The sequence below is a fragment of the Leishmania mexicana genome, chromosome 20, assembly GCF_000234665.1.
Source record: "Leishmania mexicana MHOM/GT/2001/U1103 complete genome, chromosome 20".
NCBI lineage: Eukaryota > Euglenozoa > Kinetoplastea > Trypanosomatida > Trypanosomatidae > Leishmania > Leishmania mexicana.
In genome coordinates this window covers 274,034-296,160 of record NC_018324.1, presented here as the reverse complement: position 1 = coordinate 296,160, position 22,127 = coordinate 274,034, and the positions used below count along the sequence as shown (strand labels likewise).

The window sequence follows — 22,127 nt, the reverse complement described above, 5'->3', positions numbered from 1 at the left end:
GTCCTCTTGGACTACTTGTGTGTCTCTGTCACTGAAGGTCCAGCAAGCGTAGCAGTGATTCGGCCTTTTTATATATAAGTTTGAAGTGTGTTTGTGTATTCAACTAATCGGGGTTCGCACAAGCAGTCTGTTCAGTGCCTCTTACTCCTTGCTGTGGTCTTCTTTACCAACTCTGTTGCTTGCCGTTGCAGGCCGCCGACACAGCAAACAACGAAGTCTCACGCGAGCAATGAATGATGACAACCGCGAATACCAGGAATCGCAAGAGAGTGTAGAGAACAATAAAACGTGCAATAATAATAATAACAATAAAGCAGATGGATGTTGATTAATGAGCGGGACGGAAAAGAAACAGACGCCACAGCCCAGGCGTGGAGAGCTCCCACCCCTCCCAAAAAAAAGGCAATCGAGAAAGGGGGAAGGTAGGGGTGAAGATACCGACGAAACTGACCAGAAACGGTCAGCAGAACCGTGCCCTCAGCTCACAACGCCACAGCTTTTTTTTTCGTCTGTGTGGTGGTGATGGTCGACGTGCCGATTTGTTGCTTGTGGTGTGCCTGTACCTGTGGGTCCGCTATGTTGTTTCTTGTTCTTTTTACCTCTCTCCCTCTGATTACGTCACACACGACGAGAGCCAGAAGAAAATAAAAATGGGCAGTGCTTGAGAAAAACGCAGGCAGGGGGAAGAGAAGAGAGAGAAAGGCTGACCACAAAACAAAGAAGACGAGAACACAAGTGGTGAGGTCAAAGAAAGCAAACAAAGGTACACTGCGGAAGGGGGAGGAGGGGACGACACCCAGACGTGAGGACAGGAGGGGGGTTGAACCGAAAGTGACGTGCATGCGTCAAACACGCAAGAGGACACCACAAAAAGAAGATAGAGGGGGGTGTAGCACACAAAAAAGACACCACAACCGTCTCTCTAGCTCAGCGACGAGGCACAGTAGCAAAACACGCTATATGAGTCCAAGAGAACACACACACACACACACACATAAACAAAAAGAAGCAAACAAGCTTTCGTACACGCTGCGCACACTGAGAAAGCGAATAGTAGGAGAGAGGGAGACAGAGGTGGAGGAGTGGGTGGGTGGCAGGAGATGAAAGCCGTGGAAACGAGCAGGGGGGGTAGAGGGGAGGGGAGAGAAAATGCGACGGGTGCGATAAAGGAAAACAAGTACAGAAAGAAGGTGAAAGAAGGCAAGAAAGGCGGAGAGACCAAAAGCAGAGCGAGGAAGCGAAGAAGAATCGGGGACAGTAAAAAAAAAACAAGGTGCACCAGAAAACGCGTACACACAGACAAACTTGCACACCAAGATCGACGAATGAATACACCGGCACAGACACTCTCGTGTGCGAACAGGCCACACGGCGGGGAGCCGACGAGTAGGACGGTAGGCAACACAAGAGAAAGAAAAAGATTCACACGACAGTCAAAACGGCCTTTCAAGCGCGCAGATGAGAAGAGTGCAGCACGCAGAGACGGCTACAGAGCGGGAAAAAAAGAGAGAAATCGAACAACTCCAGGCGTTGCTGAAACCAAAGGCGGGTCAGTGGATAGACGAGAGCGTGTGCAAGTCAACAAAGACCGGGGTTGGAGGGCAAAGGGGCAAGAGCAGCAAGAAGAGAGCAGTGCACCTTTGGATGGGGAGGGGGGAGGAGCCGTGAGGATATGTCGCGCTGGAGGAGAAATAGCAACGCCACTACTAGTGGTGGGGCAAGGGTGCTGCACACGTAAAAAAAGAATAAAACCGGGGTGATGGCTACAGGTTCGCCCATTCTCCCGTAGGGTCAATCAGTGTGTGCAACCACCGAACTAGCAGATCTATTATTTCCTGGAATGATGGACGGCTTACTTTGGTGATTGTTTCTCGTTTCTTATCGGTTCCCTCCTTGACCTGACCCCTCGTGCTTTTCTGTCCGTGCGCCTGTTGCTCTGCAAGCGTCCACCAGTCACTGGCTCTCTCTCTTGGATGGAGCTAGCATATACGTTCAAGTACAAGAGGTGCGGCACCTTCTGTGTTCTTTCTCTGACCTTTCTTCTCTTTTTTCTTTGCTCGTGCTTACCCGAGGCTGCGGATTGATTCCTCCGATTAGGTGAAGCAAGCGTACCCTGCGTGTCGCCAAATGCCGCCCCGTGCGTTAGTGTATGTGTGTGTGTGTGTGTGTGTTTCGAGTCCATGTACGGTGGTCGGGTGTCTTCTTTTGACTGGACGGCTTCAGAATGTCCGAAAGAAATCGGTGGTGGTGGTGGTGGGCAGTCGTATTCGGTAATCGGCAGCCTAAGAAGACCAGCAGATGATGAGAAACAAGAGAGAGGAAAAGCTGCCAAGCACGAAGAAGAAAACGAAATAGAAAACCGCTGCGGTGCACAACGAGCCAGCAACAGAACACGCAAAAAGGAATGCAAGCTCTGACGAGCGAAAAAAGAACAGGCAATGTGCCTCTACAGAGTTACTTGAAGGGGAGGGGTCCAGTGCACGTAGGACGGTATGCCTGGGTGCGGGATTGCCGTAATCAAAGAAAACAGGAAAGGTGAATTAAGGATCCTGTTCAGTGCATACACGAACACATCCACACGTACACATCTACACGTACAGATACACGATGCACACAGGAAAGATTCGGTCGGGGTGTGACTAGAAATAGATCGTACTGAGCAAAGTAAACGGAGGCAGAGAAAAGAGCGAGGGCCGCGGGAGAGTGGGACGTGGAGGGGTGTCAGGAAACGCACCGAGGGGGGTGTAGCCAAGAGGGTGTCAGAAACGGCGAGAGAAAAGGGCCAAAGAACAGGAGAAGGAGAGTAAGAAAAAAAAAAGAAACAGATCAAAAAAATAAAAACAACAAGACTACGCAAGCGTGTGGACTTGGCGTGTAGTACGGCGTATGTGTGTGGGTGTGTTCGTATGTGTGCATGTCGGTAGGTGGGTGTGCCAGGAAGAGAGGGGAAAAACATAGGAACAGGCGAGAGAGTAGAGGAGTGGAAAGAGAGACAGTGATGAAGACAACCAATGACCAGGAGCTGAAGCGACAGTGCACGAGCTCCGCGGTCTGTGTAGGAGAGCTCAGCACCCAGTTTGTCGAGGAAATCCAGAGGCAGAGGCAAAGGCAGGGGGTTATACGGTATCCGTCTAAAAGTGGCGGCACCCGGGAAAGAAGAACAGGCGTCTCCAAAGCGCCGGCATCCGCAGGTCTCGCTGCTTTTTGGACTGTCACGCATGGCTTCTGCCCTTCGGCTCACTTTCTCTGTCGCCAGCCTTCATGTGTCTTGAACCTCGTGTGAGAAAAGCAAAGAAAATGCACGTCGATCGGGTCGTGTAGCGCACACAATGTCTTCTTTTCTTGCCTTGCCTTTGTGCGTATGTTTGTGATCGGGACTGATGGGGTCATTCTTCGCCAACATTCCGCAGATACTGTTGCACGTCAGCGCGTGGACACGCCAGCTGGAGTACTGGGGTTCGCCTGATTACACAAAACAGCCGTCATACGCCAGCCCAAGGAATGGAAAGAGTCACAGAGAGGAGCGGAACGGGGTGGGGGTGGGGGGTCCCGCGCGGCGTCGAGGTGCCGGAAAACCCTTTTCAGAAACAACAAAAACAGCATGCAGGAGGGTGTGTGTGCGTCTATGGTGCAGTTAGCAGAACAACGAGGGAGGGAAGATGGTGAGAGCGGTGATGTAACAGTCAGAGCACAGAACGAAAAAAAGTGCGCGACCGCCACCGACAACAAAAGCGCGCATATACCAATGGCAGCGGCCCTCAATACCACGCAACGGACACGCAGACACATGCAAACCACGCCGAATACAGTCCAAAAAAAAAGTGCTGAAGACCGCATGGAAAACACAGGGACACATTTCACGCCAGTGGTGATCGGCGGAGCCGTATGGCCATGCGGAGTGTACAAGACCGTGGCCGAGCCCCGACCGCGGCCTCAGCGACAACGTCAGATCGCGCATCTGTTTACGCTCCCCCCCCACCTATGATAGGAAGCGCGACGAAGGAACCACCGAACAGTTGGAGTGCCAACGATAGCGACGCAGACGCCCCTGTCTCTCTCGACATCAGCAGCCTTCTCGGGTATCCCTCCTCCGCCTCTCTGCCGCCACACTGTGCCAAGCTTGCCTAGACGCGGTTGCCAAAGATACAGAACGAGACGGTCGGGCAGACGACCTGCGCATCCTCTGGAGCACGCATCGATGGCGCTACCCTGGGAAGACACCCTGTCGTCTCTGGCAGGGAGGACGAGCGCTGAGAACTACTCAGCATCAGTGTCACCACCCGCACCTCACCCGCTTCGACAGAGGACAGTCTTGATACAGGCAATTGAGCATGGCCGAGTGGCAGATGGGCGGCAGAGGCGCTTCCATTGGTGATAGTGCGATGCCGCGCCCTACCCCTCGTGGTCGACTCCGCCTTTGCAGCAGCTGCCGAGGGGGTGCTGCCGTCCTCCTCCTCCTCGTTCCCCCCCTCCACCACATCCATCGCCACCAGTTCCACCACGAGTGCCGCGTCCGCCGGAAGCGTCTCGCAGGACACCACGGCCGACGCCTCCGCCGGACTCCACTCGGCGTGGCTGAGCACCCCCATCTGCCGCTCCACTGACAAGACAGCGGTGGCACCGTGACGTACCACGAGGTGGACATACTTTTCTGAGGCGCTCGGCAGGACATGGCAGATGTTGCTGACACTCAGCACCACCGTCGTGGGGAGGGTGGAAGCCGGCCTCGCAGCAGTGATATCGGCGCTTTCCGGATTGTAGTACGGCAGCTGATCGGGCGGAGCATCGCCGCCGACGACGGGGACGGACGTCGACGGCGTATCAGGCTCTTGCTCCGCCGTCCCGCGCACCTCGTGGTCGAGGGAGCCGAGCAGCGTGAAGACCTGCAGGTTGCCCGACGTCCTCTCGGCCGCTACGCGTGGATGCGCTGTTGTGCCAACGGATGGCTCCTGGTCTAAACCTCCCCCGCCTGCGTCCATGCATCGCGGGAAGAGGGGATACGTGTGCAACGCGGTGTTCAGCAGTTGCGAAAGCGGGACAGCGACCTGGCCAATCTGACTCACGTCATCCACGACGCCGTCGTAGACAGCGAAGTGGCACTGGTGACGGCACCCCCACTGGCAGAGGCCAACCTCGTCTCCAGTCCTGTCGTAAACACCCACCCGTGACGGGATCCGCAGCAGCACACTCGCCTTTGAGAGGGGCCACTGCAGAGCCGTCGTCGCTTCCTGTACAGCGGTGCGTAAGTACGGCTGCGCATCAATAGAAAGCGTGCCGATCGCGTCGATTTGAAGCTCGACCGTCGCGCCGCCGGGCAGATTGGCGCACCCGCTCATGTGCAGCAACAGAAGTGTCGCGGACTCCGAGAGGTGCAGCTGAGAGGCGAACGGTGGGCAGAGAGCGGCAGCCGCCGAGGCCTTGTCAGCTGCGCCGCGCACTGGGAGCTCTAAGACAGGGAGACAAAAGCTGCGCAGGCGCACTACACCGCGGCCGGGTGGATTGAGAGAAACATCGTGCAGATGGTCCCGGCCAAGGCCGCGATCGCTCAGCAGGATTGTCGCGCGGCCAATAACCTCCTTCTCGTCGCTGTCACATACTTCTAGCTGGTAGGACACTGTGCTACCGCAGAGGCGCGGGCATTGCAGCAGGCAGCTTGCCTCGGCCATCGACCAGGATGCCTCGAAGGCGCTGAAGGCGAGCGGTGTGCGCATCAGCTCTGCCCCAGTGCCGCTACGGAGCACGATGAATGGATCGGGGTTGATGGAGAAGCCCTCCCTCGCTAGCGAGAGCTGCTCCACGGCGAGGTGCGTCACCCAGTCGCGGTTTCGACTCTCGACGCTATCCCCCAGCCTCGCTCCCAGGACGCCCACCACGAGGTGGCCGATCACCACCCTGCCCGTCTGCGCCTGAAGAAGCGGCAGCCGCCTCAGCCCTACTCCGCCAAAAATAAGCTCGTCTACCGCTGTCTCTGTGGAGCCGATAACAGCCTCCTTGTGGTGCAGGTCAAACGACAAGATGCCGCCTTCGCCGGAGATTATGACGAAGCTCGTCTCCCCGGGCCAGGCGGGGCTGCGTGTCTTTGGAATCACACGCTCGGTTTTCAGCACAGTCGTGCTTGTCTCGCCGTTGTAGAGGGAGGCGGTGACAAAGGCCTCAATGCGGTGCTTGAGGCCTTCCACCGACAGCACCTGCAGGAACAACTTCGTGCTCTCTGGCGTCCCCGGAGGGTCCACGATCACTTTCTCTTTCGTTTCGAGGTACTGCCTGAGCGCCTTGTACTTGTTAGCTGTCACCGCTAGCATGGTCATTGCCAGGCGCGGTTTCCTTGCGCTCTTCTGAATCCTGCCACTCGACTCTGTGCTCGTCACATCGGCATCCATCTCTGCGTTGACAGGGGAGCCCGTTACCGATAGCTCCGTCAGCGACATGGCTCTCTGCTCCACCCCGCCGTTCTCGTGTATACTCGCCGTCGAGAAGGAGGCCTGGTACACAATGCGACTTTCGTCATCCGCGTCGCAGACGGAGAAGACGATGTCGGTGCCGCGCCGCACAAAGCTAATGAAGGACGAGTGCTCGATCGGCCAGCGCGGTGCCGTGCAATTTTTCATGACGGAGGTACGCACCAGGACACGCTCCCCCAGTGTCACTTTCACCATGGGCCGCGCGCAACGCTGCATCACTTCAGCAGACAAGTAGTCGCACTTGCGCACGTGGAGAAGCAGGAGCACCATAGAGCTGGTGCCCATTTCGCTGTCCGTGCTCACCCCATCCGGTGCCCACATCTCGTCCCGCTGCAGCGGAAGCACTTTGACGAAGTTGTCGAAGTAGTTTTGATCCTCAATCTTGACGTAACGATCCAGCATCGAGGTGGACCGATCAACGCTGAGCCTGTTGTTGAACTGGTTAAAGTCCACACTCGCGGGGCGCGTACGCATGGGTGGCATCACTCGAGGCTCGCTAGAACTCGCGGGGCGCATGACGCCGATAGCCCCCGGTGACAGCAAGTCATCGCGTCCGCTGGCGCAGCGCGGCGACGGCGGCACCGCAGATGACGGACGCAGAAAGTGGCTGCGATTGAGGGACGAGCGCGGGTTCCACGATCCGCCGAAGACGCCGCTCGCCTCGCCGAGCGCGCCGACGCTGGTGGAGCGACGAGTGCGACTGATTGATGTGTTCGGCAGGAGCCACCCCGCCTGCGCACCACCGTTGGCCTCTACGCTGAGGCCATCGTCGACGCGGTGCACATTAACATAATCCGTAACATCAGTGGAATCACGCACGGACAACGACGGCATCGCGCGCTGCGGCAGAAAACGACTGCCCTCCAGCGGCGACGCGCTGATATCCTCCAGCTGTACCACCTCGGTCACCTCGACCAGTGCCTCTGAGTTGTGCATGGCGTCCATGGCACTCATATCGCCAAGGCTGTCGTTCAGCTCCCCCACGAGCTGCGTATCCGCGTCCTCTGTGATGAGACGGACGTTGCTGTCGTTCACCTGCCGCAGGAACCTTGACTGCTTCTCCGTCACAATGAGGAAGAGCTGCCCCACAATGATCGACTGCAGCTCACTCGAGTCTCCGCTAATGTCGCAGTCAGCCGGGTTGGGGGGCGTCTCCGGCTGCACGGCAACAAGCTGGAGCACCTTTTCGTTCATGGTCTTCTCCACCTCCTTGTCCACGCCACGCAGCTCGCGGGAGGGTGCGGGCGGGATCTCTTTTGCGTCCTCAGCGCGCAGCCCATCCTGCAGCCGCGTCATGGCGTACGTGGTCCACTGCTCAGGTGTCCAGTCCACACCCGCGTGCCTGCCTCCACGCGGGGTGAGGCCTTCCGAGGGCGACCCCCTCGAAAACCACTCTGGTGCAGCAACATGTGACAGAGAGAGACGCCTACCTGAGCGACTGCCAGCGCTGCTGCTGCGCGCTCCTGGAGGCGCTGTCGAGAAGTCGGTTGACTGCGCACGGCTGCGTTGGCCGCCAATGTACGAACGCCATCCATTCGTAGATGCGTTGGGGGTGGCGGGAGGTTCAAAGCCGTCGATGATGCTGGTTTCGCCGCGTTGGGTACGGTAGAGGCCAATGCCTTGCCGGCTCACCTCTAACGCCTGCGCATCAGCGCGGTTCCTCTCCAGCACCCTAAGCACCGCCTCTCGGTCAAACTGCCAGAGGCTGACTGTGGAGTCGCACACCACGTCATAGGGCCACAGGTGCGGCTTCAAGCATAGCTCGCCAAAGAAGTCTCCGGCGCTGCGAGACTCTCGCCGCATCTCGGTCGGTGGGGTACCCATCTGCTTCACCCCTGAAGAGCGTCGCATACTCGGCTGTGACTCGCCTTTGCGGTCAATGCCGTTCGCGCTAGATGGCGTCTCCGCGACGGGGGCGGCCTTCACCGAGCTTATCAGCGTCACCGAGCCGCGACCGATAACACAGAAGAAGGTGCAGGGTGTGTTTGTGGACACCAGCGTGTGACCTTGCGGGAGGATCAGCACGGAGGCGCATTGAGCAATCTCCTCCCGCATGGCGTCCGTCGTGTGTCCCAGGCATGGTACGCCGCTCAAAATGGACACGAGACCGAACACGTCGCGGGTTCGGCCCTCCTCCATCCACCACACCTGCCGCTCTACGGCAGCCGCCATGATGCGGCGGGCATTCTCAGGGTACTTGAGGAAGCGGCGCAGAAGGTGATGCGCGTGCAGAGCGTAGATCTCGCACACGGTGACGGCGACGACTCTGCAGTTGCGCCTGTCGTGAAACAGGACGCTCTCCTCCCCTACAGCGGTGCCCGCCTCCAGCACCGCCAGCGTCTCGCCCTTTACGATCGCGTGGAGGGCACCGCGGCGCACGACATAGATGTACGGGCAGTAATCGCCCTCATCGAAGAGGACATCGCCGACGGAGAGAACGCGCACCTCCATGGACCGACTCAGCTTGACGCGGTCGCTCGCCGTCAGCATTGACCACATCCACGAGCGGAGAAGAACCACAGAGGTGGGAAAGTAATCGACAAGTAGCAGGTCGCGGCGATGCGGCAGGACAACCTCGCGTAGCATGCGCCCCATCACGTCGGCGGTGGTCGGCGACGCCTGCGTCATGCTGTACGTCACCTCCCAGAACCAGCGTGAGGAGATTATCGCGACATCCGCCTCCTCGCTCTCGCGAGTCGCGAGGAACGATGTGGCACGATCCTCGCACATGACAGGCATCAGACAGAGTACGTTCATCGCCTTGTGCAGTCTATGCGGCTGCGTGCAAATGGGACGTGTAGAGCCGCCGTCATCCGTTTTAGGCTTTTTACCACCCGGCTCGGGGCGCCGTTCTTCCAACTGACCGTAGAGCAGCACCACAATGCCACATGACACGTGCGACTCGTTGGCGTACACAATGATTTCCTTGGGTGTGAGCGACATGAACGTGGCGCCGGCGGCCAGGCTCTCCACCATTCGTTGCGGGCAATCCGCAAGGAGCGACTTGGTGCGCATGATGGCGGCAACCACCGACTCAGGAGTGTACTGCCGAGGCGGCTGTCCGTCTTTCCAGCGCGAGCGTCTCCTAGAACGTAGGATTACGCGCATCATTACTGGCAAGAAGAGGCGGCGCAGACGGTTCAGGGCCTCTTGGCTCTCTTTGGAGGCAAAGTCGATCGCGTTCCGTGGAGCTGAAGAGCTGCGCTGCGCTGCGGCGGCATCGATCACGCTACCGCCCCGAAGACGAGGATTTGTGCTGGTGGCGCCAATGGAGGAGTCGCGTCGTGTCCCGATCAGCTCTGGGATTCCTGAACCGCGCCGCGACGTTGTGGCGCTGGACAGCTTGGCTTGCGCATGACTCTGGAAGCGCGCTGGGAGCGGAGGTGCGGTGCTGGAGGCGCGTGGTGGCGGCCCTGGCTTCGTGGTGCTAGCACGGCGCGACGAAGCAGAAGCCTGCGAAGAGGTTGGCATGTCTAAGCGTTTGAAAACACCCCAAAAGGAGGAAAAAGAAAACGCCGTCCCCGGTGAGAGTGCAGAGAAGAGGAGAGGAGGAGGAAGGGGGTGGGGGCAGGTGAAGCGGCGGAGGGGAGACAAAAAAAGAGAACGAGAAAAAAGGGGGGGAGGGAGGGGAGGGGCTGAGTACACGAGACGTAAAAGAAAAGGAGCTAAAGCAAAGCACGAGCGCTTCAAGATAGCAGAGTGAAGTACAGAGAAAAACTGCTTGTAAGTCTAGAGAAAGAACAAGGGGGAGTGGGGGGAGGGGAGCAAAGCAAGGCCGGCAGAGAGAGAGGGTACAGAAGAGGAGAGAGCGGAGAGGGAGGGGAGAGGAGGGCGGGGGGAGAGAAACAGAGAACGGGTATGGGCTACGGCAAAGGCTGACTGTGCACCCCTGCCTCCCTCTGCCTTTTTTTCGCGCACGTGTGAGCGGAGCGGAGAAAGAAAAAAAGACAAACAAGAGTGCGTGCGTCTATGAGGTCGCCGCCGTCAAAACAGGAGTGAATGAGGCTGTGGGGGTGAAGGGAGACAAGAGTGGTTTAATAACACGAAAAACGCAACAGCGTACAAATGGAGTAGACCACATGCACGACGTCTGAGCATCCACGCGGGACTGCGCCTGGCAATGGTGCGCTGCGCAGGCCGCAATCATGGAAGGGCGCGGCAGCGCAGTCAGTGGCCCGCGCTGGTGACGCGGCGGATATGTTCGACCACGAAACCAAAATAACTACAACGACACAAGAGAGAAAAAAGGGTGCAGACAGGAACACCAAGAGAGAACTCACAGAATAGTAAGAAACGAAACAAACAAACAAGGAAGGAGTGACAGGTTCAGGACAGCGTGCCCACTAGATCCACGTAGAGTGCCGGCTTCTGTGTGATGGGGGGAGAGAGGGAGGGGGTGGGTAGGCGGGTGTGGGTCAGCGCGCGTGTATTTGTGTGTGTGTGTTCGTGTATAACGGATGACTCCACAGTTTCTGGATGCGCGGCGACGGGGGGTAGAGATAGGGAAAGAGTAACGGTGGCGGCGATGCTAAAGTCGGCGAGCCGATCTGTGGAGAGGGATGCAGCGAGATGATCGCGGCAAAAGAAAAGACGAGCAGATTGCTAGGGGCGAAACAAGAATAACACGAAAATGAGAAAGGCGGCAAGACACACACACACGCATCACAAAAGAAAAAAATAATTACAAAAAAGAGGAGGAGGACCAGAGGAGGCGGGTGTGGGGGCGCTATGTCCGTCAAATAATGAAATGATGGTGACAGTAGACTCTCCGGCCTCAGTGTGCCGCTTCCCCCACTAGCGACTTTGTATCTGCGGTTCGTCTTTGCTTCGCTTCGTGGAAGCTCCTGTGTCCTGTGCGTGCTTGTGCGTCGAACTTCCCTTCCCTCTATCCGTCTTTGCGCATTCGATGCCGCCTGTGGACAACGGCACACACAACTGATCCTGTTCGTTGTGTCCCTACACTCCTCCTCTCTTCTTACAACGGATTCACCTTTAAAGAATTTGCGCCGACGGCTGTAGAAGCACCCTACCTGTTGCTACGTAAAAGACGCACTCCTTCTCTCTATGTATATCGAGAGAGTGCGGCGGCCCCGGTGCTTGCCTGCTGGTGTGCGCGAGTGTGCACGGGGCGCCTGTACTCGCACCTAAGGTGCGCGTGGGGGGGGGGGGGTGTTGTATGTGTATGTGTGTAGTGGATTGGAGCACGACGTTCACATGCAGCGTTCCTGCCCTGTTATCCACGGCGTCGGGAGGGGGCGGGGAAGCGGCGATGAGAGTTGCACACGACACGGGAGGAAGCAAAAGAGAGGGTTGAAGGAGGGAAGGGGGTGGGGCAGGGAAGTGAGAGCGACGGCCGCACGATCCACGAGGATTTTGACAGGTGTTGAGCTTGCAAGGTAAGACAGGAGGCAAAAAAAGAAAAGGGAGACACACACACACAGAGAAAACACATTTAGAGTCGCAATGCGAGAATCCCCCTTCTTCCTTTTTCCCTTCGCTTTTCTTTGGTTGAAAAATCCCGCTGGTCTCCGCATGTCTTTCATGTCACCTGGACCTCTCCCCGTAGAGCCCCCCCCCCGTTGCATGAGTGGGGCGCAGGCAGACTCCAAAAGGCGTCCGGTTTGCCGACAAATGGAAGGGGAAAGGCAAGTGCAGCCGCGCACCTCTTTGAGGGAAGAGGCACCCATGCCCTCGTTGCCATCCCTTGAGCTGCGACAGTAGCGGGAAGGGTACCTCACACAGGCTGGACGAGGACGTCTCGGGAATGGGGAGACACTACGGCTATGCAGGAGAACGGTTAGTAAACAACAATCGCGCACCTGCCGCTGTCACGGGTATTCTACGTGATAAATCAGGGATAACAAGGAAACCCTCATTCCACCCAGCGGGGAAGAGGGAGCAGGACAACAACACCGACACACAAACAACGAAAAAAAGGCGACCAGGCCCAAGCAACGCTCGCACTCGTACAGATCTATCGTTAACCGTGAAACATCGGGATGTGCAAAGAGACACGCATACACAGACGGACCCAAGCATGGAGCCAAAGATGGAAGCACGCTGCCTCCATGGTTCGTGCAGCGAAGCCAGGCAAGAACCAACGGTGACGACGGCAAAGAGTCAGCAGCAGGTCTCGGGAAGACCACCGTAGAGCCATTTCCCGGGCCCGGGTCTTCGTCACTTGTTCTCGCCGCGAATTTCGGCCAGCCTGGCAGCCCGTTGGCGAGCCTTTTCGTTCTTCACCTCGTCGCTGTCCTTCGCCACCCGCTTCACTAGTGCGTCGTACTCCTTCGACACAACCTCCAGCAGCCACTCAATACCTTCCACCAAGGTCGGGTCATCTTCTATGGCACACGTCGCTAGCACGCGGTGCGGCGCGGTGGGTTCTCCCATCGCTTCCTCGAGAAAGCCCTGGGGGACCACTCCCACTCCGCGGCTCTCCGGCAAGTCCTTCTTGTTTGCCAGCACCAAGAGTGGCTTCCCTTTCACGTACGGGTGCTGGAGCGTCTCGTGCAGCACCTTGAGCGACTCGGCCACCCGCTCATCGCTGGCCGCCGAGTCGATGACGTACACAATACCGAAGCAGTCGTGGTAGTAGTGCACCCAAATGCCGCGGAAGTTGGCGGCCCCGCCGAGGTCAAAGACGCACAAGTTGTAGTCGTCCAGCGGGAACTTGATCGGGGAAAACCCGATGGTCGGGGTGTACTTCGTGTCCGCCTCGCCGCTCTCCAGAACGGAAAGGGCGCACGTCTTGCCCGCCTGGTCGAGACCAAAGGTGGCTAGCGTCACCGTTCTTTTTTCCTTCTTCGCGGAGGTCGGCGTCGCTGCTGGAGCCGCCGCGCCACTGCCGCCGCTGTCTCCCGCCGGCGGTGCTGCGGCACTAACGTCATTGTTGAAGTGGACCTGGGTGGGATCGTACGGGACCCTGTTCTTCTCGGACTCCTCCACGTCCTTGAGGAGGTTGCGAAGGTACGCAAAGGGGTTCTCGGGACGGTTCAGCAGCACCTTGGTCGCCATGAGCTCGAACAGATGGTGGATGTTGTGCCTCTTGGCATAAGCAATACTCGCGTCGTCTTTCGACATGATTGCCGACGCGCGCGTGTAAGGAAAGGTGTCTATGGCGTTGAGTTTCGTGCTGTCAAGCAAAGGTGCGGCACACACACACACACGCACGCGAGGCAGGCGTGGGATCGCGCCAAGGAAGCACGTGCGCGTCTCGCTTCCTCTTTTTTTTGTGGCAGTGATAGCAGTGGTGCAGATGACAAAACAAAAGAAAAACGGTCAATCGTGGGTGCGCTCAGTCGATTATGGAGGGCGCAGCCTCTCTAAGTTGGCTACGCACAGTGCGGTCACGCAGACATGGAACATTAACCAGACACGAATTCACTCATACGCATCCAGACCCAACAACACCGTTGAGGTACACGCGCTCGGGGCGACACATCGCATCCGCGGATGGAGAGCGAACGAAGGAGAGGGAGAGAGGAGAAAGGAGAGGAGAGGGGGAAGAGTGGGCAAAACAAGCAAACAGATACGCACAAGCACACAGCAAACCGACGCGCGCACACACACACGCCAGGTGAGTGCATGGGAACCAGAGACACTGAGCCCGTCCGACCCCCTCCCCTCTTAGCTACGTGGCAGGGCAGAAGAGAGAGGGGCCATTGGTGGACATCGTACTTGATGAGGAGGTGTCCCCCTTAGCACAGCAGACGAGGTTACCCGGAGCTCTCAGTAAGTGCGCAACGCGGGTCGACAAGGACGATGTCCCCTTTCCAGAATCGCTTCAGATTTTTTTTTGCACCACTCCTTCGTGGGGTGTCGCCCTCTCCAGCTCCACAGAACGACGTTGCTGAGTGTGAAGGGGGAGGGGGGAGGGTACACCAACGCACAACCTGCCGCTTATAGAGATATATAGATAGATGTGGGAGGAGGAGAACTGTGAAGGACGCTTGAGGAGTGTTAAGCGATGACAAGAGCGTATGCCTGTGCGGATGTTGTGCATGGTATGTGCTGGCGATGAGTTCATGTTTCCTTGTTTTTTTTGCCCCGTAAAAAAAAACGCACACGCGCCGGCCAACGTGCCTGCATGCATGCCTGGAAAGGACACGTGCTACGCAGCGGCGCTCGCCGGCTGCTGTTGTGGATCTGGAAATCGTGTCACTCGCTTTTCTTGCTCATCCTTGACGGCCAGCTTGGCGGTCTTGAGGCACTCGAGCAGTTCATACGACGCCACAGATGGGTCGTAGCACCGCTGGCACATCTTGTCATTCAGCATCAGCTCGAACAGCTTCGCCACCAGTGTTCGAGTGCCGTCCGTCTGAAAGCTTTGGTCCTCGCACCACTTCACGTAGTACTTGGAGAGGATCGGCATGGCCCGGTACTCGAGCAGCTCTAGCGGGCCGGCGTGCGCTGGTGCCACGCTCGTCAGCAGCTTTAGAAGGTCGCCTGTCGCCTCGTAGAACTCAGGAAAGGTGTCCAGCAGACCCATCGCAACGCCCAAGAAGTCCGCCTCCTCCAGTCGCGCATCCACCGACTTTTTGCCGATCGACTGCTTGGGGAGGCGCTGGGCGTCGTGGAGGACGCGGATGTGCTGCGGAATGCCCTTGTAACGGGCAATGTTGAGATTGTTCACGACCGCCTCGACGCCATCAGCGTCAATGAACTCCTTGCCGCCCTCCTTGGGGTAGTGGCGCATGATGGAGGAGAGGAGCAACGTGGGGAAGCGCGTCTCGGTCGGGTCACCGGTGCTCTGCTTGTACGCGTCCACGATAGTCTTCACGCCGTTACTTTGCAAGATGCGCCGCTCCACCGTGCCGTCGATGGCTTGGGTGAATGAGAACAATGTCAGCGACCGCATCGCCATCACGCGGGCGTAGGGGTTCTTACTATGCCGATAGGCCTGAAAGACCAGCTCCACGCCGTCTTTCTCGTTCACAAAGTACTCCGTCAGTGACGGGTAGGCGGCGATGATGTTGATCAATTGAAGGAACTGGTCAGGCTGGAAAAAGATGTGCTTGCGTTTGGCGCGGCTTTTCGTACCGGTGAAGTCCTCCACGCTAAAGTCGAGAAGCTCCTTGCCGCCGGCTGCGAGGAAGTCGCCCTCCGACAGAATTGGCGGGTCCAAGGACAAATCCATGCGATCAATGATCACTCGCGCCAGGTAGCCGTCAGCGAGCTCGTTGTCGGCCATGAGTGCCGCTAGAAGGAAGCGCATCTGCTTCGGGAACTCAAGCGGGCCAAAGAGCATGTCCGGCGGCAGCTCCAACGACATCGTCTCTGGATCCACATCGTGCAACTCCACCCACTCCATCGTCTTGAGCAGTGGTCGCCGAATTTTTGTCACGATGGCACCGGCGGCGTCTTCGAACGGCTCGCCGTTGTAGAGATAAAGGCCGGCGCAGATGGAGCTGAGAGCCCACGGCCAGTACCTGTGAAACCGTTCACGTGCTTTGCCCTGTGTGAACCACTCGGGGGCTCCTCGTCGCATCATCTCGCTGAACGCGAAGTTGCTCAGCGTGTATCAAAACACCCTCGGTGGTCAACAGAAGCGAAAGGGGGGAGGAGAAGGATAAACACGGCACAGAGTTCCAGCGAGCTTCGTGCGTGCGTGCCTGTGCGGTGTTCTTTTTTTGTTGTTCTTTTAGAAGTTGAGAAGCAGGCCAACGGGCGCCTGCTGGTGCACAGCGACCTCGTCTTATGAACAGGGGCGTGAGCGTGCGCACGTTGCAGAGACACACCCCTGTTTAGTGCGCCGGTGTTTCAACGGGTCGGATTACGACAATCACGAAGCCACAGAGCGTGGGTCGGCTGTGCCACCCACCTCTGCAAAGATGGCGGTATGGGGGAAAGGGGTACGACAGCGAAGGTTCGAGCATTCGTGTGTGTTTGCGTGTGTTTTCAGAGCGTGAGGTGTCAGGTAAAACAGAGAAAAACGGATGGAAAAGGGTAAGACAGTGCCAGTGAACTTACGCGGCACAGGAAGAGCGGCATCTGGCGCCCCACGTGCGTCCCGCACCGCAACCCCACATCGAGAGCAAAAAAAGGGAAGAGGGAGCAAGCAGGGAAGCACCGCGCGCGGCGGTCGGAGCTTGGTGCGCAAGTCAAACGCATCGCAGAACATGGCTGGCTGCCGCCACTCAATGAACGAGCGGCGAAAATCCTCTGTCCGATTTTTTTATATGTGTGTGTGTGTGTGTGTGAGGGAGGGGAGGGGAGGGGAAGGGAAGAGGCAGTGTCGTCCTCTGCACCGGCAACCAAAAGGGTAGAGGATAGGGAGAAGATAGCACGCTTACAGCTGCAGAGGCGGCGGTTTCCTCTATCTCCACCATCACTGCCCGGCTCACCCCAGAAGTGGTGCGACAAGGCGCTCGAAAACCTCCTCACGAATCACCATGTAGCCGCGCTCGGCGTGCACAATGGCATCGACCTCCCCCGCATCGGCCAAATACGCTGTCACCGCCTTCTGCTGCTCCATTGACATGTGGCGTAGCAGGACAACGTGGTGCTCAAACACCACGCGGTGACACTCGCTCTCCCACATGCGCATTTGGTCGCAGAAGGACTGCGGAACCACAATCGTCGACACCGCATCAATGGCGGTGGTGCCCCCACACGTACCCGGAACCGCCCCGCGACGATGGGGCGCTGAAAAAGTCAAGGAAGAGGAGACCCCGCCAGCGGATGATGGCGCTGCCGTGTCACCGCTCTCCTCCCGCTCCCCGTGCCGGCGAAGCATGCTGGGGTGCGCTCGCAGCGAAAGAAAGCGTAGCACCTGCGCGGCAGTAATGCCCTTGCGCATCGCGGCAGCAAAGCTGTCCCGCGTCACCCGGTAGCAGTGGAGATTCCCGTTCACAATCTCCTCCAGCTCCGCGAACTGGTTCAAAATGTTGAGCAGGTCGGCATCGTCGGTGTAGGCGTACAGACGGAAGTTCGTTTCGGTGATGATGGTGTCGGTGTCCTCGCGCCGTATGTCGCCGACGCCGGCACCGCTAACGCTTCGCACGAGGTGATGGTTGAAGGTGAGGGAGAGCGGCGCACTCGCGTGCCAGTGAATGGCGTGCAGGAAGTCAGGACTCAAGACAAAGCACTTGCGGTCGTTGCTGAGTAAGGGGTACACCAGACCGACCTCGGACAGCCGTGCGAGAAGATGGTGAGCCGCGAGATCCTGCTCCCTCTCTGGGAAGGCGAAGACGTAGTGCGCAGTGTCTAGCACCGACAGCACAGCCAGCAGCTGCCACAGAAGCGGCTTTGTGACGCCGCTGCTGGCGCTCGTGCTACCGTTCCTGTTCACGACAGCGCGAGTGAGCAGCAGAACGCGCTCCAGCGCCGCGTTCACCAGCACCCACCACCGCTGCTGCAGCGACACCATGCAGAAGCTGATCCCCTCCGGCGTGACTCCTTTCTTCGGAGGTGCTCCCGTCGACGGAGTATCGGGAACCAGGTGGGCCAGCTGCAGCACCGCGCGCAGTTCCGGTTGCCGCCCCGCCAGGGCATCCGTTGACCCGTCCAGTGCGCAGGTCATCGCAGTGCGGAGAAAGCGCTTGCTTGCTGCCAAGGCCCGCTCCAGGGATACGGGGTGCAGTGGGTAGCCCTCCCCGGGTGTCTCGGCGTCGTGCGGCCCGCAAAAGTGGAACCGCGGCTGGCCGCGTACCTGCGTAAGAAGGGCACGCGCCTTGGCGTCGTGCGGCGGGGCCCACGCGGCCTCCAACGTCACCCGTACCTGCCCCCAGAACTGCGAGCCCGCAGTGCTCTCATCGAGGCTGCAAGACTGTGACAGCGGGTAAAGACGCTCAAACAGCTTCGACAAGGAGCGCACAGCGAGCAGTTCGCTCAGATGGTCCTGTCGAGAGGTGCCACGGAACACGTCCACAGCGCGTCGCCCCGCCTGCAGCTCCGCTACAACGTGCTGGTAGACGAGCAGCAGCAGTGCGGGACACTCGGCGCATAGCACCTCGCGGGTTGGATAGCTGCAGATGACTTCTACAAGCGGCACGTCCAATGCCGAAGAGCTCGAGGACATGTCGCCCCTGATCACCGTGAGAGCCTCTGCGCGCTCTTTACTAAAGGCAGTGTGAGCACCTGTACCTATGGTGGGGGTGGTGGGGAAGTGAGGAGAGGGAGGCCTTCGAAAAGACGGCACGGCGCCTGACGCCTTCGACTCCCACTTCGCGAGCTGTGGTTGGTGCACCCCAGTGCAGAGCGAAGAAAGAGAAGCGTGTGCGTCGGAGAAGCGGACAAGGTCAAGCTGAAAGAAAGAGAAGACACAGCGCGCTGAGTCGTTGGCGGAGGAGTGAAGTGCGACGCCACGCACTTGCACAAAGGTCAGCGCCGGCTAAGGGAGGAAAGAATCTACATAGGCAGTCACATAAACACACACACACACGCACACCGTATCCGTCTCCCAGTCTTCCAGTGGGGCGTGCATCACGACGGCTTTCCTCTTTTTTTTCTTCCGGCACGAACCTCGACTTCAGCAGCCTTGGTGAGGCTCGTCAAGCGGCAATCTCACACACAGCCTCACCTCTGCGTGAACGCAACTGCGCACTTCGACATTCAGTAGTCGCCAAGGGTCTCGATTCTCGTCGACTTCCCTGTGGGACATGTGGGCCGTCGATGGCGTCACTTCTGCTGATGGTCCCCGACGCACTGCCAATGCACGATTGCGCCGCTTCTTTCGTGCCTTTTCCTTTGCCCCTGTGACTCATGCATCATGCGCACGCGCAGCAGCGGCAGCACCACTACCACCACCACGGACACACGGAAAAAGCGTCAACTGCCCGCCGCTCACATGGGGCAAACGCGCCGGTCCTTCACTGAGCGCCAATGGACAGAAGAAAAAGCACGATGGCGATGGAATGCACGTGAAAAAAAAGAGAAGCGCCGTCACTTTCTACGCACCACCAGACTGTGGCCGTGGTGCCAACACGTGTGGCTGCCACGCAACCCACTCCCCATCGCCAGCGTGCGCCGTAGGAGTCACTTTGCTGAAGAGCGCGTTGCCAGACGGGTCCGTGGAGCTCCTCGTCGCTCGCATCCCCAATGGCATCGCACTGAATGACCGAACGGCGCCTGTGGGGTGGTCCCTTGCTTTTTCACCATCAACGGCGTCCCTTTCTTGCTGCGGCGGAATAGGCGACAGCAGTCGACTGTCACGAATCGCTGGGCAAGCCCTCGCCGCTCCTCGCGCCGTTCCACGTGCCAATCGACCGCCTTCCTCTTCGCCTTCGCTGACGGCAACAGCGGCGCTGAAGAGACCAGTGTGGAACACGCGTCGTGATGGACTCGCAAGGTTAGAGTGACACACAGGTTCTGGTCCACGTGACCCAGCACCGCCTTTCCGCCACGCGGATGGCTGGCACCGGCTCGGAGAGGACGAGGAAGAGCGAGCACTTAGCAGCCATGTGAGCAAGTCGCGCGCCTCCGCTTCGTACGCGTCCGCTGCATGTCGGCTCGGTTTCAGGGGCGACTGCGTGCTACCCCTGTGGGGTCTTCTGAAAGCTGCTGGAGCTGCCGCCGGCGTGTTGGCGGCACGACGGCCACTTTCACGACGTGCCAAAGGCGACCTTGAGGCGGCCGACGACAGGGTGACCATAGAGTCGTCGCTGTAGTGGACACAAGATGTGGTAACCGACACCGACGTTCGTCGTGGCGACTCCTCCCGCCTCGCAGACGACGAAGTGTACGGTCGCGTGATGCTGCGAGAGCGTCGATAGGTGGGCGAACGCCACATATCACGTGTGAACTGTGCTGAAGAGCGAGAGCTCGAGCAGCAGCGACTGGAAGTGCGGCGGTGTCTCGAAAGCACACCCACGTTTGAGACAGAATTAGAAGATGGAAACGTCCGCTTTGATGCATCGCCCACGCGCTGCTTGCCTTCGTCACGGGCATGCCGGCTTTGCAGTCTATGCACCTCTGCATCCATCTCCCGCAGGCGGTGACGTAGAAGGAAATTCTTTTCCCTTTCTCGCGCCAGCTCCAGCCGTGCCACGTCGCGCTCCTGCACCACCTTCTCATAGGTAGGGTTGACGCTTCCGACCGCCATCAAAGAGGTATGACTACTTGCCTCCAGCACACGAGGGATACCATCGGCGTCTTTGCCGAGGCAGCGGTAGACGGTTCTCAGCTCCTCCTCCAGTGCGGTACACGTCGCCTCGAGACGCTGCGCTTGGCGCCGCCAGAACGACTTGCCATCCGCATCACTGGCTGACATCACCCGCTGTACGCATTGCGCCGCAACGTTCCTTGCGGACGAAGCCGCTGGCGCAGGGCACGACGTCTGCTGCGGTGACGCATCGGCGTGGTGTCCGGCACCTCCCGAAGTGAGCGCTGACAGCTCCGAGGGTGGTAAGGGAGACGGCGAGTCTGGCGCGAGAGAGCCATCCCGCTGTTGTCGCCGCCCGGGCCTGTCAGGGGATGGCGTCAGGGGCACCTGAGATCGGCTAATTGGCGAGGGAGACTCCGTGTGTCGCGAGGGATAGTCAAGGGTAGGGAAACCCGCGTCGCTCGCCGCACTGGAAGGCAATGTCCACTGACGAGCAAAGCGTAGAGCTGGTGGCGGCTTGTCCCGCTCCATTCGGTGAATAGGGCTGGCGCGTCGGTATGAGCGAAACCGGTTTCCTCACGTGGCGACCTGGTCAATTATGTTCGCTGATGGATAGTGGGCGGTGAACGCGCGTACGTGTGCCTATCTTTGCACAGGAAAAAAAAGAAAGCGGTGGCCTGTGCACATGCATCTAGGAGAGAGAATGCCGAAGAAAGGGGTCTATGCTCCACAGATGTACGCGGACCGAAAGCAAAAGAGGCCGTAAATGCGTGAGCCAAGTCAGTGGCGTTGTCGGCAGAGACGCGAGCTGAAATGAGGAGAGACGCAACGAGCAGCTGAGCTGTCCACCCTATCTCACGTGCATCTCGCCTCGGTTGCGTGTGCGAGTGTGTGTGTGTGTGTGTGCTGGGTGGTTGATTGGTGGCTGTGTTCGATGGGAGGCTTGATGTGGGGTGGAAGGGAAAGGAAACCACACGTTGCTCCCCAAGGGCATACAGGCGACTACTCGCCCTGCGTCTCTGAGGACGTAAGGGAGGGTGCCGCATACGAGAGAGGGAGAGGGGGGGATGTTGGCACGTACAGCCAAGAATCAAAAAAGGCGACACGAAGATATGGAAAGCACAGAGGAGACAGACAGAAGAAAATGATAAGAAGGTCGCGCGTAACACATAGACACACACGAACATTCAGGTGAGTTGCAGCGTTCGTTTCGTGCCGCCAGAGGAAGAGGGGCTGAAGGCCACATCGTTCCGTAGTGGCCAGAGGGCCCGCCACACATTACCCTTTATGACGCGTATCGGTGACGGAAACACAATTGCCGCTGCGTACATCGGTGAAGTTGACCTTCGAGAAGGGCGCGTCCCTTTTGGTGTTGTGGTTCCCAAATAATCCTCTATGGCCTCGCTTGTGCTGACTACGTACATCCTCATTCCTCCACCGCAGCGGCATCCTCTGGCCACTATCTTGAGAGACGCGAGACGCGGCAAACGGGGTGAGCGAGTGTTTGGACACCAAAGGTGCAAGACGAGCCTTTATCATGACGCACACGCTAATCTAGGGGGCCAGCAGCGGTCGAGAAGCATGCACCGAGAACAAGGTCGGTGCACTGGGGAAACTACTTC

At 58.5% G+C, this 22,127-nt stretch overlaps 5 protein-coding genes across 5 annotated transcripts; all 5 read right to left on the bottom strand.

The window, feature by feature from the left end:
* Nucleotides 1–4,124: 4,124 nt before the first annotated feature.
* LMXM_36_0830 (conserved hypothetical protein) lies at nt 4,125–9,932 on the bottom strand (the record flags this gene model as incomplete). Its single annotated transcript, XM_003874379.1, has 1 exon — nt 4,125–9,932. One exon carries the CDS (start codon nt 9,930–9,932, stop codon nt 4,125–4,127), a length of 5,808 nt encoding a protein of 1,935 aa, XP_003874428.1.
* A 2,706-nt stretch (nt 9,933–12,638) lies between these two features.
* Nucleotides 12,639–13,544, bottom strand: LMXM_36_0820 (ADP-ribosylation factor-like protein; the record flags this gene model as incomplete). Its single annotated transcript, XM_003874378.1, has 1 exon — nt 12,639–13,544. One exon carries the CDS (start codon nt 13,542–13,544, stop codon nt 12,639–12,641), a length of 906 nt encoding a protein of 301 aa, XP_003874427.1.
* Nucleotides 13,545–14,574: 1,030 nt separating this feature from the next.
* On the bottom strand, nt 14,575–15,954 carry LMXM_36_0810 (conserved hypothetical protein; the record flags this gene model as incomplete). The annotated part of the gene is made up of 1 exon (XM_003874377.1): nt 14,575–15,954. One exon carries the CDS (start codon nt 15,952–15,954, stop codon nt 14,575–14,577), a length of 1,380 nt encoding a protein of 459 aa, XP_003874426.1.
* An 849-nt stretch (nt 15,955–16,803) lies between these two features.
* On the bottom strand, nt 16,804–18,483 carry LMXM_36_0800 (conserved hypothetical protein; the record flags this gene model as incomplete). Its single annotated transcript, XM_003874376.1, has 1 exon — nt 16,804–18,483. One exon carries the CDS (start codon nt 18,481–18,483, stop codon nt 16,804–16,806), a length of 1,680 nt encoding a protein of 559 aa, XP_003874425.1.
* An 870-nt stretch (nt 18,484–19,353) lies between these two features.
* On the bottom strand, nt 19,354–21,036 carry LMXM_36_0790 (hypothetical protein, unknown function; the record flags this gene model as incomplete). The annotated part of the gene is made up of 1 exon (XM_003874375.1): nt 19,354–21,036. One exon carries the CDS (start codon nt 21,034–21,036, stop codon nt 19,354–19,356), a length of 1,683 nt encoding a protein of 560 aa, XP_003874424.1.
* Between the last annotated feature and the right edge of the window lie 1,091 nt (nt 21,037–22,127).